Source organism: Physeter macrocephalus, chromosome 2 (assembly GCF_002837175.3).
Source record: "Physeter macrocephalus isolate SW-GA chromosome 2, ASM283717v5, whole genome shotgun sequence".
NCBI classification, from domain to species: domain Eukaryota; kingdom Metazoa; phylum Chordata; class Mammalia; order Artiodactyla; family Physeteridae; genus Physeter; species Physeter macrocephalus.
The window spans coordinates 37,985,305-38,002,938 of NC_041215.1; the positions used below are offsets into that span (position 1 = coordinate 37,985,305).

General features: G+C 38.6%; 1 protein-coding gene across 2 annotated transcripts in view; it reads right to left on the reverse strand.

Annotated features, from left to right (window-relative positions):
• Window positions 1-17,634, reverse strand: part of ARHGEF4 (Rho guanine nucleotide exchange factor 4) — a 254,977-nt gene that overhangs the window by 108,711 nt on the left and 128,632 nt on the right. For both annotated transcript variants that reach the window (XM_055087386.1, XM_055087389.1), the window contains one exon: window positions 908-1,204. In XM_055087386.1, coding sequence (XP_054943361.1) covers window positions 908-1,204 — 297 coding nt within the window. The remainder of the gene's footprint in view (window positions 1-907; window positions 1,205-17,634) is intronic.

Genomic DNA, 17,634 nt, shown 5'->3' on the forward strand with positions numbered 1-17,634 from the left:
TAAGCTGGGATGAAGTGAGAGAGTGGCATGGACTTATAAATACTACCAAATGTAAAATAGATAGCTAGTGGGAAGCAGCCACATAGCACAGGGAGATCAGCTCAGTGCTTTGTGACCACCTAGAGGGGTGGGATAGGGAGGGTGGGAGGGAGACACAAGAGGAAGGAGATATGGGGATATATGTATATCTATAGCTGATTCACTTTGTTATAAAGCAGAAACTAACACACCATTGTAGAGCAATTATACTCCAATAAGATGTTAAAAAAAAAAACACAGTACCTGAAACAGAAAAAAATAAATAAAGGTGGGTATCAGGGATGAGGTGAGACTCAGGGATGTGTATTTCACAAATACTTGATAATAAAAAATATTGCTATTTTATAAAGGGAAAGAACAAGAAACAGAGTTAGGGATTGGGTAAAAGGTATGCTTTTATAAACAACTGAGTCATTTTTAAACAGCTGACAGTTTCATGTAAAAATCATGGTGGCAAAATGTCCCTAGAGACAAAATCTAGTTCTCTTTATATAATTTTGTTTGATTAATTTAAGATTGTTATATCAGAATGTCATGCACCTTTATGAGTATTAGAGCTAATGCTGTCCAGTGTCTAACACAGTGTTCGACACAGAGTGGGTCCTCACTGAATGGTAATTACTATGGAAAGGGCTTGAGGAGAAGGCCCCGCCTTCTTCAGTTCTGCCCCATTGCCTTGCACAGGGCCAGACTGCAGAGAGGAAAGAAGGAGCCACAGCCTCTGTGGCTCTCAGACATATCACTATGCAGTGTCTCTCCTGCAGGCTGTATAGGGCAGAGGTGGGCAGGGGGCAGGAAAGGCAAGCAGCTGCATTGGAAGAGGGGGTACCAGGCCAAGTCTGATGATGATGGCATGTGAGCAGCTTACTTGGATTCCATCTTTACATGCATGCATCTTCCTTTCAAACTGGGCCAACTTCTTCAACTTCCTCCTCTGCATCTTCTCCAGCCACAGGTCATCTAAACTGATGTGTGAGTGCTGAGAGATGCTCCTGGGTTGTGAAGGAGTCTCCCTGGGGACGTCCTCTGCAGAGACGAAGGGGAGGGTCCATGTCCCCATCTCAGCAGTAGAGAACGGCCCCTGAGCTGGCTCAGTGTGAAAAGCTTTCAGACCGCGGGAGCAACTGGGCTTCTTGCCTGGTTGTTCTTCCCACGGCATGTGGTTCTAGAGAACAGAGAGGAGAACATAGCAAGTGAGCACAGTGTCCTTTCTCTGTTTAGTTTCTTTTGGGTATAAACCCATGTTTTGATTAATCCCTAAAATACAGATGCCAGTGAAGTACTTTGTTCACAGTAATTTTGGAAAATGTGAAGATTAGAAACAAACCAAACCTTGTTTCTCTTAAAATTTCTACTTTCAAGACTATTTCAAAAAAATCAAGTCTTCTACCTTGATCAAAGAATTAGGTCTTGAAAGTAATTACTGAGCTTGGCATGCTCATTAGAAACACTTTTTAAGGGTCAGTGGCTGGGGCAAAAAGCTCTTGCCTAAACAATACTGCCTGAGAACAGAATTTGAACAGAAACACACTCAGGCACTTGTTACTCCTTCTGTCCTGGCACGGACATTAACTAGATGTACTCACGCTGCACCTTCCTTAGGCGCCTGTGCTGTCTTCACTTTGTCCCGGGTTGCAGTTATCCACTCAGACAACCTAACTGAATTTCAAAGTAAAATTTGCCACACTAACAGAATACTTTGTCTTCGTGTTGCACAACCACCATCTCTCTGTCCTTTGAAATCAACCCATCACCCTGGGAGAGGAAACCTTTCTTCCCATGTGTTCTTTGAGTCTAACGACCCTCTATCCCCAGTCCCACCCCAGTGGACACCTCCTTCACAGCACCTCTTTGGAATGTCATCTCCAAGCACTTTGTGTATACGATTTGGTGGAAACACAAGTGAAATTTCTCTTGACTATTTCAAGAGGCTATGTACATACACACAGACACACAGACACACAGACACACACATATAAGGAGAAAGAGAAGGAGGCAGAGGAAGAAGGGAGACATAATTAGAACATAATCGTTTGGTGTACAGCCTGGAAACTGGGACTTTTCAAAGCTTGCTGGGTGATTCTAATATGCATCCAAAGTCGAGAATCACTGTATTTTTTTTAGCACCCAAATATTGCTCTAAGTTTAAAAAGTGCTTTTACTTAATTCCCTCCCCTCAACTCCACTGTGAGCTAGAAGCAGCTGGCGTGTTATCCATATCCTATAAATAAGGTAATAGAAACTCAGAGAGCTTAAGTGATTGCCTGAGTTCATCCAGCTCTGTGTGTCATTACACAGTTGACCGTTGAACAACATGAGTTTGAACTGCATGGGTCCACTTGCAGATTTATTTCAATAGCAAAGAGGATCCATGGATGGTTGAATCTCTGGATGTGGAACTGTGGATACGGAGGGCTGACGGTTAAGTTACTGTATATTTAGATGTTCCACTGCACAGAGGATAGGCGCTCCTCACCCCGTGTTGTTAAGGGTCAGCTGTATTCTTCTGACTCTAAATCCCATATCCTTTTCACGCTTCTACATTGTAAAAATTCCTGTTGTTTCACAGGTGGAAATAACAACTCCATAACTAAGCAAGGACCACACTTTAGACTCATTTATAACTCTCAAAGTCCCTGCAGAGGGAATGGATGTTAATGAGCACATCTTTATGTGAGACTCTCTGGTGCATTTTATGTACAGTACATAAAGAAGCTGTCCTCCTAAGGCTTTCAGTGAGTAAATGACATAGAGCTGCCTGGAAGGAAGCCAAGCCACCCTCAAGCTGGGGCTTCCACAGGAATGTGCTTACTGCCACTAGAGATGAGCTCACTTATTTTCAAACAAAAGAAAACTTGGACTTTTTCAATGCACCATCCCCTAGGTTTCTGCCAGCCTGTACCAGAGTTGTTGGCTGGGACCTCTCGATGCCATCAGTGATAGTTTTATCCTCAACTTTTTCTTTATCAGAATTTTAGAACATTATCATTTTCATAGCTTGGTTATGGGCCTTTAGAGAGAATTCTGGCTGGTGAATGGTGTCCTAAGTGTCCTTTATTTTTTGCCTTTCTGATGGAAAAGAGCTCTCCTCCCTTCCAATTTCTCCACCTTGGGGGTGCTACTAGGGCAATATATCCATTTACTCACCAAGGAACTTTGATTTTCTCAGGAAAAAAGGTCTTTGTTCTAAGGCCATTAATTAGAGCAGTATTTGTAAAACCACCAGCAGCACCCAGTATGGTGGGCAGCCTCTAAGATGGCCATCAAAAGACTTCACCACCTTGATGGAGGCCCTTTTATGAGCTCCTCCCCTTGAATGTGAGCTGGACATAATGACTCACTTCTAATGAATAGACTTTGGAAGAAGTAATGGGATGTCGCTTCCAAGATTAGGTCATAAAAAGGTTGTGGCTTCCATTTGGGGGTGCCTCTCATGGACCCCTTGCTCTGGGAGAAGCCAGATGACATACTGTGAAGAGGGCCATGGAAAGGCTTACGTGGCAAGGAACTGATGTCTCTAGCCAACCGCCAGCGGGGATCTGAGGCTTGTCAACAGCCACCTGAGCGAGTGTGGAAGCAAGACATCCTGCAGTCCAACCTTGAGCTGAGCACAGCCCCTGCCAACACAGTGACTACAGCCTTGTGAGAGACTATGAGCCCAAGCTTACTCAGCTGGTCCTATAGCAACAGGTAACTCCTACTCGTGGGAACTTGCTAGAGCTGCAGACTTCTAAACCCCATCAAGACTTGCAGATTAGAAATTCTGGGGGTGGGAAACGCCCACTTAGGGGATTCTGATGCAAGGTGGAATTCTCCGATTGAGAATCAGTGTGCTAGAGAGACAGGCAAATAAGAGAGAGGCAAGGCGATCAGGCTGTTCTGGTGCTCCTGTGTGTCCTAGGGTGGAGGGTCAGGGAGAAGACTTTGGGGTTAGGTAAGCTGAGTTTGAGTCCTGGATCTGGCTCTTACCAGCAGTATGACTTTGGGCAAGTAAGTTTCCTTAATCCCCTTTTGTTTCTTCATCTGTAAAATGGGAATACTAATACTCTCAGAAATGTTATGAGAATTAAATGAGATAGTGCACATAAAACACATAGTATAATGCCTGTCACATTCAATACATCAATATATAGTAGCCAATATTATTGTTTTTGTTAATAAGTAGACAGGGCTGAGATGGCTGAGGTGGTGATGGAGTCCTATCTCTCTGGAATGATTTGTTTTCAGATCCCACCTGAGAATGTCACTCCAAAAATACTACTTAGCATTAAACTCATTCTATGATTTTTCATTATTTTGGGGAGGCTTTTTTCATTTTTATTGGGAAAAATTTCTACAAATTCTCTTTGTAGTGTTGGGCAACACAGATTCACTTTATTCAGCTTGCATCCCAGTAACCTTGTTACCCACAAATGAACAAGGTGCTCTCCTAATGTGTTTAATGTCATTCCATCAGCCAACACAGGCAAGGCAGATCAAAATCCATTACCACATAGTGCAAGGTATGTATACATTGTCTTATGAAATGAGAATTTTCAGAATAAAAAAGAGTTCCAATAGGTAGTCAACTTCCTGACTTTCTCAAGCCTTTCTTGAGCACATGCTATATGCCAGACAGCACTGCAAATGTTAGAGATTCAGCAGGGAACAGAATGAAGCTTGCTGCCATGGAATTTTTTAAGCAATGGGAACTCGAAGATGTACAAAACAGAGTCCCAGCTCTCCAGGTGATAAAGACATATAAATGCATAAGCTTTCTTTACATAGATTAAAAGTAGACAGTATATGGATGGTCCTAGAGATTATCATACTAAGTGAAGTAAGTCAGACAGAGAAAGACAAATACCATATGATATCACTCATGTGGAATCTAAAAAATGGTACAAGTGAACTTATTTACAAAACAGAAATAGACTCACAGACATAGAAAACAAACATGGTTACCAAATGGGAAAGGGGCAGGGGATAAACTAGGGATTTCGGATTAACAGATACACACTACTATCATATACATAAAACAGATAAACAAGGACCTACTGTATAGCACAGGGTAAGTGGATGCAGAAAGAGCAAATGATTTAGCCCAGCATAGGACATATCTAAAGGAAAGGAGTTATAAGAGACTATTTAGGACAGGGGCAAGTCCTAAGGAAACATACAGAGGTTTTGGTTTAAGGTCTGTGTGTGAAAGTGTGGCCCTCAGGTAACCTCCCCTAGCAGGTTCAGCCTAGTTACTATGCATACTCTCTTTTTCATTTCCCCTCTCTCCTCCTCAAATTGCCAGCCAACTTAAAACACCAGACACTTATAGTTTCAAATAACTGAACAAGAGGATCCAGATTCTGGGGTAGCAGACTGGCTGACATACTTCTCCCTATTTGTCCCACTAAGTACAGCTAAAATGTTTAGACATTATATATGAAACAAAAATATGAAGACTCTGAATGGTAGAGAGAAGAAGGTACACGAGCTAGGGATCCTAGAATGCAGGAACAACACACCAGTTAGTTCCCTAAGTTTTCTTTGCATCATATATTCCACTTATATATACCTCATATATAGGTCCTGGAGAATCTTGCAACCTGGAAATACCACTAGGCACAGGCATAAAGTCCCAACAAAAGCCTGCTTTCTCTACCCAGAGGAGCAGACTAGCAAGACAGAAAACTTTTAGATAAGAACCACCCTACTCTAGCATGCAACATCCCCTCATTCCCTGCCTTCCTCACCAAAGCATGAGTGGGAACTTCTGACCTCATCTAACTATAATGAGGCACAATTCTCTCCCAGACAAATGGTGTCAGGAAGGCCTAGAGGGTAGCTGGGATGTTGATCCCTTTCCAGTGGTAATGGGGCTCTCTCCCATGGTGTCTTACATCCAGGGCAGTGAGGCATCCCTCCCCTGCCCCACTGGGGTGATGTAGGAGGAGACCTAGTAGAAAGCCAGGACTTTGACCACCACCTAGCATTAACAAAGTCTTCCTACCCCATGGGGAACATTAACAAGTCTCCCTCTGAACCATGAAGGTGTCAGTGGAGTTATAGTAGAGAACCTCAACTCCTGTTCCCACACATCAGTAATGAGACACCCCTTCCTGCAACAGGTCAATAGAGGCCAAAAAAAGAACCTGGGATTTCACCTACACCTGGCAGTAATGAGGCAGTGCCCACTTTTCCCCACTGGGGTGGTGTTAGAAGTGGTCTGCAAAACAGAAGATTTAAATAAGATACAGTGACTCAAAACATACTACCCCAAATATCCAGAATAAAACAGAAATTCACTAGTCATACCAGGATTGGAGAAAATCTCAACTTGAATAAGAAAAAACAGTCAACAGATGCCAACACTGAGAAGATGCTGGAATTATCTGACAAAGATTTTTAAGTAGCCATCAAAAAATGTTTCAACAAGAAATACAAATACTCTTAAATGGAAGAATAGAAGATCTCAGAAAATAGAAAATCTTAACAATAAAATAGAAGATATAAAGAATAACAAGCTAGAAATTATAAAACTGAAAAATGCAATAACTGAAATTTAAAAATTCTATGAATGGGCTCATGGGAGAATGGAGAGGACAGAGGATCACCGAACTTGAAGATAGTACAATAGAAATTACACAATATAAACAAAAAAGAGAAAACAGACTGAAAAACAAAAAAGGCTCAAGGACCTGTGAAAGATAAAGAAAGATCAAACACTAGGGTACTGGAATCCAAAAAAGAGAGAAGAAAGTAAGTGGGGGTGAAAATGTAGTCAAAGAAATAATAGTTTAAAATTTCCAAAATTTGGCAAAAGACATGAAACTACAGATCTGAAATTAGATGAACTCAAAGAAATCTACATGAAGAAACTTCATAATCAAACTTCTGAAATCTAAGGACAAAAAACACAAAAGTTGAGAGCAGCGAGATAGAAAAGACACCTTTCCTGTAAGGGAAAAGCAATTTAAACGACATCATCAGAAACCATGAAGACCAGAAAGTGGTTCAACATTTTTCAAGAGTCACTCATCAAGAAAACAACTGTTAATGCAGAATCCTATATCCAGTGAAAATGTTCTTCAGAAATGAAGGAAAAAATCAAGACACTCTCAGAGGAAGGAAACTGAGAGAATTTGTTGCCATCAGATATACCTTTAAAAAGTGACTAAAGGAAGTTTTGAAACAGATGATAAAAGAAAGCATCTTGCAACAAACATCAGGAAAAAAAGGACAATGTAAAGAGTAAAAATATGGGTAAAAACAACGGACATTCCTTCTCCTCTTGAGATTTCTAAATTATGTTTGATGCTCAAAGCAAAAATTATAACATTGTCTGATGTAGTTCTCAATCTATTTAGAGGACATATTTAAGACAATTATAAACAGGGTAAGGTAAAGGGATTTAAAGAGAGGTAAGGTTTCTACATTTCACTTGAACTGGTAAAGTGTCCACAGCAGTAGACCGTGATAAGTTGTATATGTAGAATGTAATACTTAAAGCAACCACTAAAAAAATTATAAAAAGAGACTCAAATAAGCTATAATACACAAAAATGGAATTCTAAAAAATACTCAAATAATGTATAGGACTGCAGAAAAAGAACACAGAAATGATAAATATGAAACAAAAAAATGAAAAATAAAAAGGCAGACTTAAGCCCTATCAATTACTTTAAATATAAATGGTAAATAGTATACATAAAAAGATCAATTAGAAACAGAGAAGGGCAAAATGGATTAAAAAACACAACCAACTATATGCGGGCTATAAGAAACTCATTTCAAAGATAATGATATAGGTAGGCTGAAATAAAAAGGATGGAAAAAGTGGCTGGCTAGTGAGCACCTGAGTAAAACCAGCCTGAATCTGTAGGTCTGGAAGAAAACACAAATTTGAGTTTTAGTGCCACCTTGTAGAAAACAAAAGGGAGACTGTCACACCAGCTGGTGCTTTGCAGGATCAGTAGAAGGCATAAAAACTTACAAAATCTTCCAGAAGAGGGAGTAGAAGCATGGAACAGGTTATGTTCATAGAAGGTCTGAGAAAACCTCAGAATCACTAGCAGGGCTGACAGCAGGTATTTCTCCCCTGAGGGCAGTTAGAAAAGACTGGAGGAGGTGACTGCTCCTTCAGTTTGAAGACAGCAACACAAAAAATTAAGGAATCATGACACCAACAAAGATCACAGTAATATTCCAATAACCTATCCCAAAGACACAGAAGTCTGCAGTTTACCTGATAAAGATTCAAAATAGTTTTTAAGGAAACCCAATGAGCCCCAGGAAAACACAGAAATATAATTCAACAAAACAACACACTGGTATCTTTAACTGGTAAAGTTTAACTGGTAAAGTTAAAGATATAGTCAAATTCAGAACACTCTAATACTGTAATATTGTGGTGTATTAACCATTTAAATCCAGTATAAAAGTTAAAGGACAAGAGTATTAAAATTAACTAAAGTTACAATAATTTGTTAATAAAAATACAATATAAAAATAAGTAAATTATGACATCAAAAACATAAAGGGGGAGTGAATAAAAGCGTAGAGTTTTTGTATATGATTGAAGTTGTTATCAGCATAGAAGAGAATGTTTTACCTATAAGATGTTTTATGTAAGCCTCATGTTAACCTCAGAGCAAAAACTTATAGTAGATGCAACAAAGATAAAGAGAAGGGAATCAAAGCATACCATTATGAAAAATCATCCATTCACAAAGGAAGGCAGAAAGAGAGGAAGAAAGGAACAAAGGAACTACAAAACAGCCAGGAAGCAATTAACAAAATCGTATTAATAAGTCCTTTCCTATCAGTAAATACTCTAAATGTAAATAGATTAAATTCTCTAATCAGAAGGCAGAGAGTGGTTGAATGGATTAAAAAAGAAAGAAATATATGCTGCTAACAAGAGACTCAATCAGATTTACCGTCACATAGGCTCAAAGAGAAGGACTGAAAAAAGATATTCCATGCATGTGGAAATCAAAAGAGAGCAGGGTAGCTATACTTATATCAGACAAAATAAACTTTAAACTAAAAATTGTAATAAGAGATAAAGAAGGTCACTTTATAATGGTAAAGGGGTCAATTCATGAAGAAGATATAACAGTCATAAGTATAAAGCACCCAACACTGGAGTAGCTAAATATACTAAGGCAAAAAGTAATATATCTGAAGGGAGAAGTAGAAATAATACAATAGTAGCAGACTCCATTGTTTATCTTTTTAGAAAAGATAAAATCAATAAGAAAATGTTGGACTTGAACTATACTTTAGACCAAATGCATCAAACAAACATATTCATAACATTCCATCCAATGGCAGCAGAATACACATTGCTCTCAAGCACACACAGAACATTCTCCAGGATAGATCATATGATAAGTCATTAAAAAAGTCTTAGGAAATTTAAGAAGATTGAAATGTAACCAGATATCTTTCTAGACAATAGTTTGACTAGAAATCAATGACAGAAGGAAAACTGGAAAATTAAAAAATATCAGTATGTGGAAATTAAACAACACAGTCCTGAACAACCAATGGGTCAAAGAAGAAATAAAAATTGAAATAAAAATATCTTGAAAGAAATGAAAATGGAAAACAATACACCAAAACCTAGGGGATGCAGCAAAAGCAGTTCTTAGAGGGAAATTTACAGTGATAAATACCTACAATAAGAAAAAAGATCTCAAATAACAACATAACTTTATACCTCAAGGAACCAGAAAAAGAACAACAAACTGAGCCCAAATTATCAGAAGGAAGGAAATAACAAAGATCAGAACATAAATAAATGAAATGGAGACCAGATAAACAATAGAAAAGGTCACGAAACTAAGTTATTTTTTAGAAAAGATAAACAAAATTGACAAACCTTTAGCTAGACTAACTAGGAAAAAAAGAGCAAAGACTCAAATAAATAAAATCAGAAATGAAAGAGTTGACATTACAGGTGATACCACACAAATACAAAGGATCGTCAGAGACTACTATTGACAGTTATATGTGACCAAATTGAATAACCTAGAGAAAATGGATAAATTCCTAGAATCATACAACCTACCAAGACTGAATCATGAAGAAATAGAAAAATCTGAACAGACCAAATCATATATTTCCCAACACAAAAGAGCTCACAACCAGTTGGTCTCAATGGAGAATTCTACCAAACATTTAAATAAGAATTAATGCCAATTCTTCTTAAACTTGCCAAAAAGTTGAAGAAGAGAGAATACTTACAAATTCATTTTACAAGGCCAGAATTACCCTGATACACTTCAACAAAGGATATCTATCTAGAAAACTAAATAAACACATGCAGAAAAATGAAATTGGACCCCATCTTACACTACTCACAAAATTAACTTGAAATGGATTAAACACATAAACATAAGACTGGAAAGGTGACTGCCTGCAAACCAGGAAGAGAGCCCTCACCAAAAACTGAATGGGCTGGCACTTTGATCTTAGATTTCCCAAACTCCAGAGCTGTGAGGAAAAAAACCCCCCAAAAACCAAAAATACATAAGTCTGAATACAGTAAAACTTCTAGAAAACAAAGAAGAAGCTCCTTGACATTGGTCTCGGTAATGATTTTTGGATATGACACCAAAAGCATAAGCAACAAAAGCAAAAGTCAGCAAGTGGGCTACATCAAATTGAAAAGCTTTTGCACAGCAAAAACAAACAAAAAAACCAATCAACTAAATGAAAAGGCAACCTACAAAAGAGCAGAAAATATTTGCAGACCATATACTGGATAAGGAGTTAATATCAAAAATATATAAAGAATTCACACAACTCAGTACCAAAGAACCAAACAATTTGATTGAAAAATAAGCAGAGGAACTGAACAGATATTTTTTCCAAAGAAGACATACAAGTGGACAACAGGTACATGGAAAGATGCTCAACATCACTAATCATCAGGGAAATATAAATCAAAACCACAGTGAGATATAACCACACACCTATCAGAGTAGCTATCATCAAGAAGATAAGAGATAACAAGTGTTGGTAAGGATGTGAAGAAAAGGGAACCCTTGTGCACTATTGGTGGGAATGTAAATTGGTTCAGCTACTATGAAAAATAATATAGAGGTTGCTCAAAAAATTAAAAGTAGAACTACCATATGATTCAGCAATCCCACTTCTGGGTATATAGCCAAAGGGTATGGAAATAGGCTATCAAAGAGATATCTGCACTCCCATGTTTGACAGCATTATTCATAATAGCCAAGATATGGAAACAACTTAAGTGTCCATCAATGAATGAATGGATAAAGATGTGGTATATATTTCAGCCACAAGAAAGAAGGACATCCTGCCATTTCCGACAACACGGATGGACCTAGAGGGCATTAGGGTAAGTGAGATAAGTGAGACAGAGAAAGACAAACACTGTATGATATCAGTCACATGTGGAATCTAAAAAAGCTGAACTTGTAGAATCAGAGAGTAGAATGGTGGTTACCAGGGGCTGGGGGCAGGGTAATTTTGGAGATTTTGTTTAAGGGTACAAACTTGCAACTAGAAGATGAACAAGTCCTAGAGATCTAATGCACAGCATAGTGATTATAGTCAACAATACCGTATTATAAATTGCAAAGTTGCTAAGGGATTAGATCTTAAATGTTATCACAACAAAAAAAGCAATGAAAATTATGTGACATGATATAGATGCTAGCAAACAGTGGTAATCATATTGCAATATAAAATGCAATATATAATATATAATTCTATCAAATCAACATGTTGTTACACCTTAAACTTACACAATGTTGTATGTCCAATATATCTCATAAAAAAGAACTCTCAAAACTCCACTGTAAAAATCAACAATTCAATGAGAGAATGAGCAAAAACATGAAAAGACACTTCACTGAGGAAGACATATGAGTATATGGCAAATGCTATAGGCTGAATATTTGTGCCCCCCCCCAATTCACATGTTGAAACCCTAACCCCCTAAGGTGATGGTATAAAGGATACGGGGCCTTTGGAGGCCATGAGGGTAGAGCCCTCTTGAATGAGATTAGTGCCCTAATAAAAGAGGCCCCAGAGAGCTCCCTTCCCTCTTCTGCCATGTGACATTACAGTGAAGAGGCTGTCTAGGAAGAGAGTTCTCACCAGACACTGAATCTGCTAATACCTCTATCTTGGACTTCCTGGCCTCCAGAACTGTGAGAAATAAATTTTTGTTTTTGGGGTTTTTTTGTGTTTTGTTTTTTTTTTGCGGTACGCGGGCCTCTCACTGTTGTGGCCTCTGCCATTGTGGAGCACAGGCTCCGGACGTGCAGGCTCAGTGGCCATGGCTCATGGGCCTAGCCACTCCGCGGCATGTGGGATCTTCCCGGACCGGGGCATGAACCCATGTCCCCTGCATCGGCAGGCAGACTCTCAACCACTGCGCCACCAGGGAAGCCCAATTTCTGTTGTTTTTTAAGCTGGAGTCTGTGGTATTTTGTTACAGCAGCCCGAGCTAAGACAGTGAGTAAGTACATGAAAAATGTTCAACATCGCTAGCCCTCATGGAGTGTATGTCAGAATCATGAGATGACGACATGCTTATTAGTACAGTGAAAATGAAATACATCTAAAATTTCAAATGTTGGCAAGGATGCAGAAAACCAGATCTCTCATATATTGATGGTGGGAATGTAAAATGCTACAGCCGCTCTGGAAAATAATTGGCACTTTCTTAAAAAACTAAACATATACTTACCATACAACTCAGCAGTCACACTGATGGGACATTTACCCCAGAGGAATGAAAACCTTTGTCCACCAAAAAACCTGTTCAAAAATCTTTATAGGAGCTTTATTTGTGATAGCCCCAAACTGGAAATGACCCAAATGTCCTTCAACAGGTAATTGGTTAAGGAAAATATGGTAAAGCCATTCCATGGAATGGTACTCAGCAATAAAAAGGAATGGATACACACAACAATTCAATGAAAATCACTGGATTTATGCTGAGTGAAAAAAGCAAATCTCAAAAGGTAACATTTTTGAAATGACAAAATCATAGAGATGGAGATCAGATTAGTGGTTGAAATTGGTTAGGGGAGGGGAAGGAAGTTTTGACTGCAGAGGGTAGTAGCATGAGGCTGGTGGAATAGTATGTATCTGGCTGGTGGTGGTTGTCACATGAATCTACATATGTGATAAAATGGTACAGAAGCACACACACACACGTTCTTCCAATGTCAGTTCCTGGCTTTGATGTCATTCTGTAGTTATGTAAGATGTTACCTTTGGGGAACTGGGTAAAGGGTACACTGGACTTCTCTGTATTAATTTTCAACTTCCTGTGACTCTATAATTATTTTAAAATAAAAGTTTAAAAAAGAATAAGAGGGAATAAGAAAAAGCAACTCTAGTTAAATAAATATGTGCTAAAAATATTGAATCAAAATAAGAATTTAAAACATAAGCAGCAATATCAAACCAAAACCAAGAATTGTAAGATTATAATACTCATTACTGATGAAGATAAGGAGAAATATAAAAAGCTACTGGAAACATGAATTATTATGGCCTTTTTGGAAGGCAATCTGGAACCTATTAAAATTCTTATAATCGTTGGCAATGCCATTCCTGAGACTGTATTCACTAAAATATACCAATCTATAGGGTTATATATAAAATGGGGTTTACTAAATTAATATCTGTAGCTGCCAGGAACTGGAAAAAAAGTGTGTAGCTATCTACAGGTGAAATGAGCAAATTTTGATACACTTACACCATGGAATATTATGCAGCTATTATTTAGAACTACAAGTACTGTGGAGATATTCACATTCATGAATGTGATTGTTGTCAGGCGGTGAGTATAAGACACAGAAAGGGCGTCTGCGGTGTTTAGTATAGGCGTGTATGCATGCACACGTGTATATGCATCTGTTTATGATTATAAGACTACGGAGAAAATCTAGATGCCACTCACTAGGTGGTAGGCACATGCTAATGGAGGCCACTGTGCGGTGACACTGAGGTGGGAGGAGGGCAGGAAGAGCATCTGTGATAAAACAACACAAATGAGATCCTGTTTATATCAAATCGTATGTGTGGCTTTGCTACAGTGTGTTTGTATGAAAGGAAGAATAAAATGATGGTCACCTAAATGTTAGGTTGACTACCACAAAGGCATACGACTACAGGGCTTTAAAAAAAATTACTATTGAAGCATAGTTGGTTTACAATATTGTGTTAGTTTCAGGTGTACAGCAAAGTGATTCAGTTATATATACATATATATTTTTCAGATTATTTTCCATTATAGGTTATTACAAGATGTTGAATATAGTTCCCTGTGCTATACAGTAAATCCTTGTTGTTTATCTATTTTATGCATAGTAGTTTGTATCTGGTAATCCCATACTCCTAATTTATCCCTCCCCCCGACTCCCTTTCCCCTTTGGTAACCATAAATTTGTTTTCTATGTCTGTGAGTCTGTTTCTGTTTTGTATATAGATTCATTTGTATTATTTTTAGATTCCACATATAAGTGATATCATATAGTACTTCCATTTCTCTATCTGACTTACTTCACTTAGTGTGATATTCTCTAGGTCCATCCATGTTGCTGCAAATAGCAATATTTCATTCTTTCTCATGGCTGAGTAATATTCCATTGTATATCTATACCGTATCTTTTTAAACCAATCGTCTGTTGATGGGCACTTGGGTTGTTTCCATGTCTTGGCTATTGTAAATAGTGCTGCTATGAACACCGGGGTGCATGTACCTTTTTGAATTAGAGTTTTCTTTGGATATATGTCCAGGAGTGGGATTGCTGGATCACGTGGCAACTCTATTTTTTTTTTTTTTTTGCGGTACACAGGCCTCTCATTGTTGTGGCCTCTCCTGTTGCGGAGCACAGGCTCCGGACGTGCAGGCTCAGCAGCCATGGCTCACGGGCCCAGCCGCTCCGCGGCATGTGGGATCTTCCCGGACCGGGGCACGAACCCGTGTCCCCTGCATCGGCAGGCGGACTCTCAACCACTGTGCCACCAGGGAAGCCCCATGGCAACTCTATTTTTAATTTTTTAAGGAACAGCCATACTGTTTTCCATAGTGGCTGTACCAGTTTACATTCCCACCAACAGCATATGAGTATACACGGGTGTGAAGTGATACCTCATTGTGGTTTTGATTTGCATTTCTCTAATAATTAGTAATGTTGAGCATTTTTCTTGTGCCTGTTGGTCATCTGTATGTCCTCTTTGGAGAAATGTCTATTTATATCTTCTGCCCATTTTTTGATTGGGTTGTTTGTTTCTTTGGTTTTGAGTTGTATGAGCTGTTTGTATATTCTGAATATTAACCTACAGGGAATTTTTTATGTTCTCTCTATTTTTATATATTGTTGGAATCCTTTTAATGAGAATGGATAATTAATATAATCAGAAAAAAGCCTCTTTTATTACAAAATAAAATTAGAGAACAATGAACAATGGACAAATTCAATAGGAGGGTTGGAAATAAACTTGAGAAAATCTTTCCAACAAAAATAAATCAATCAAAGATGACGAGAGGCAATGTGGAAATGGGAAGAATATTAGAGCCTTATCAAGGAGTTCCAACCTCTAACAGGAATTCCAGGGGGAAAGGAGGGAAGGAAATTATCAAGTAAATAATACATATTTTTCCCAGTAGTAAAGGTTGAGTATCTAGGCTGAATGGGTACAGTGAATAAAAAGAAAACTCACATCCGGGATTATCAATAAGATATTTAACAACAACAGGGATAAAAGAGAAACCCCTAAAAGCTTCTAAATTAAAAAAAAAAACAAGCCATACACAAATGGCTGGGAACAACATCATGATCCTTCTCACCAGCAGCATTTGATACTAGAGCACAGTGAAGCAATGCCTTCAAGTTTTTGAAGAGTAATTGCAACCGGGAGTTCTACACAAAGCCCAACTATCCACCAAATATAAAAGTTAAAAAAAAAAAGGTTTTTTTTTTCAGACATGCGAAAAACTCTACATCTATACCTCCCATGTACTTTTTCTTAGGAAGCTACAGGGAGATATTTTTGAGCACAATATAGGAGTAAAGGTAGACACAGGATCCAAGAAACAGGAAACCAGAGAAGAAAGTTATGCAGAATTCTTGGAGAACAAGTCGTCGGAATTATAGCAGTAGGTCAGAGGGTTTCAGGAGGAAGGCCTCTAGGAGAAAGGAGAGACTTGATAGAATACTGACATGTTTGAACATTTGGAAAATGGGTTATAGGTGATCTGAGAAAGAGTTAAATTTAAGAACAGACTTATAGAAAATCACACATTTGAAAAATGCAACCATTATTAACTCCAGGAAAAAAACAAAAGAAGTGTCACTATAGTCCACTACTTGGCTTTACATTGAATAATATTTTCACGCCCACAATGATATAAACACTTGGTGCTGATTTAGCCATAAAGTGGGAAAGATATTAGGAGGATGGGAATGCAGAGGGGACGGAATTCGAGATGCTGATTCTTCATGACTACCACGACTGGAGGTTAATAGATAACATCTTAAATAATAAATCAAAACAGCAGTTTAAAATGATTAGTAAAACCTAACTTGATTGTCTCTAGGTGGGGGAGGGACGAGCCAAGCGGCTGTCTTGTTTTCAAAGCAAGTCTTCTAACCCTTCATTATTCCGAGTTGGGGGTGGAGGGGATCAGTAGTGTCACATCACATGGAAGCTGGTTCGAACTGCGTCCTCAGGTCTCGCCCATACACCTACTCAGAACCCGTATCCCAACAGAGCCCACGTGATCTAGATGTACTTTAAACTTTAAGAAGCACTATCTTAGCATCATTTTATAACTATGTGCATGCATAATTTTGATAACTTTTTAAAAGTAAAAGGCAAAAAACCCCTACCCTCAAAAACAGGGAGAATAAAGCATTCCCCAAAGCTTATTTACAAGGATGTTCAATGTGGCATTATTTAGAAAGTTGTAAACAACCTAACTGTTCAAAACAGTAGAAAATTGGTTAGCAATTATGATGCCTACATATAAATGAATACCACGCAGCTATTAAACTAAGGATATAAATGTTTTTCTCTAATTAAACTTTTAAGTTTGATATAATTGTAGATATGCAGATGTAAGAAATACTACGGAGAGATCCTGTGTACTTTGTACTCAGATTCTCACAATGGTACACTCCAATATCACAACCAGGATGAGACATTGATACAACCGACAGATCTTACTTAGATTTCCCTGTTTCCTTTGCAGTTATGTGTGTGTGTGTGTGTGTGTGTGTGCCTGTGTGTGTGTGGTATATTTAGTTCTATGCAGTTTTATCACACATGTAGGTTCAAGTATTCATCACCACAGTCAAGATACAGAACAGTGTCATCACTTCGGGATCCTTTTATAACCTCACCCACTTGGCTCTCCTCTAACCTCTGGCAACGACTAATACATTCGTCATCTCTTTATTTTTTTCATTTTAAGAATGTTATATGGGGCTTCCCTGGTGGCGCAGTGGTTGCGCGTCCGCCTGCCGATGCAGGGGAACCGGGTTCGCGCCCCGGTCTGGGAGGATCCCACATGCCGCGGAGTGGCTGGGCCCGTGAGCCATGGCGGCTGGGCCT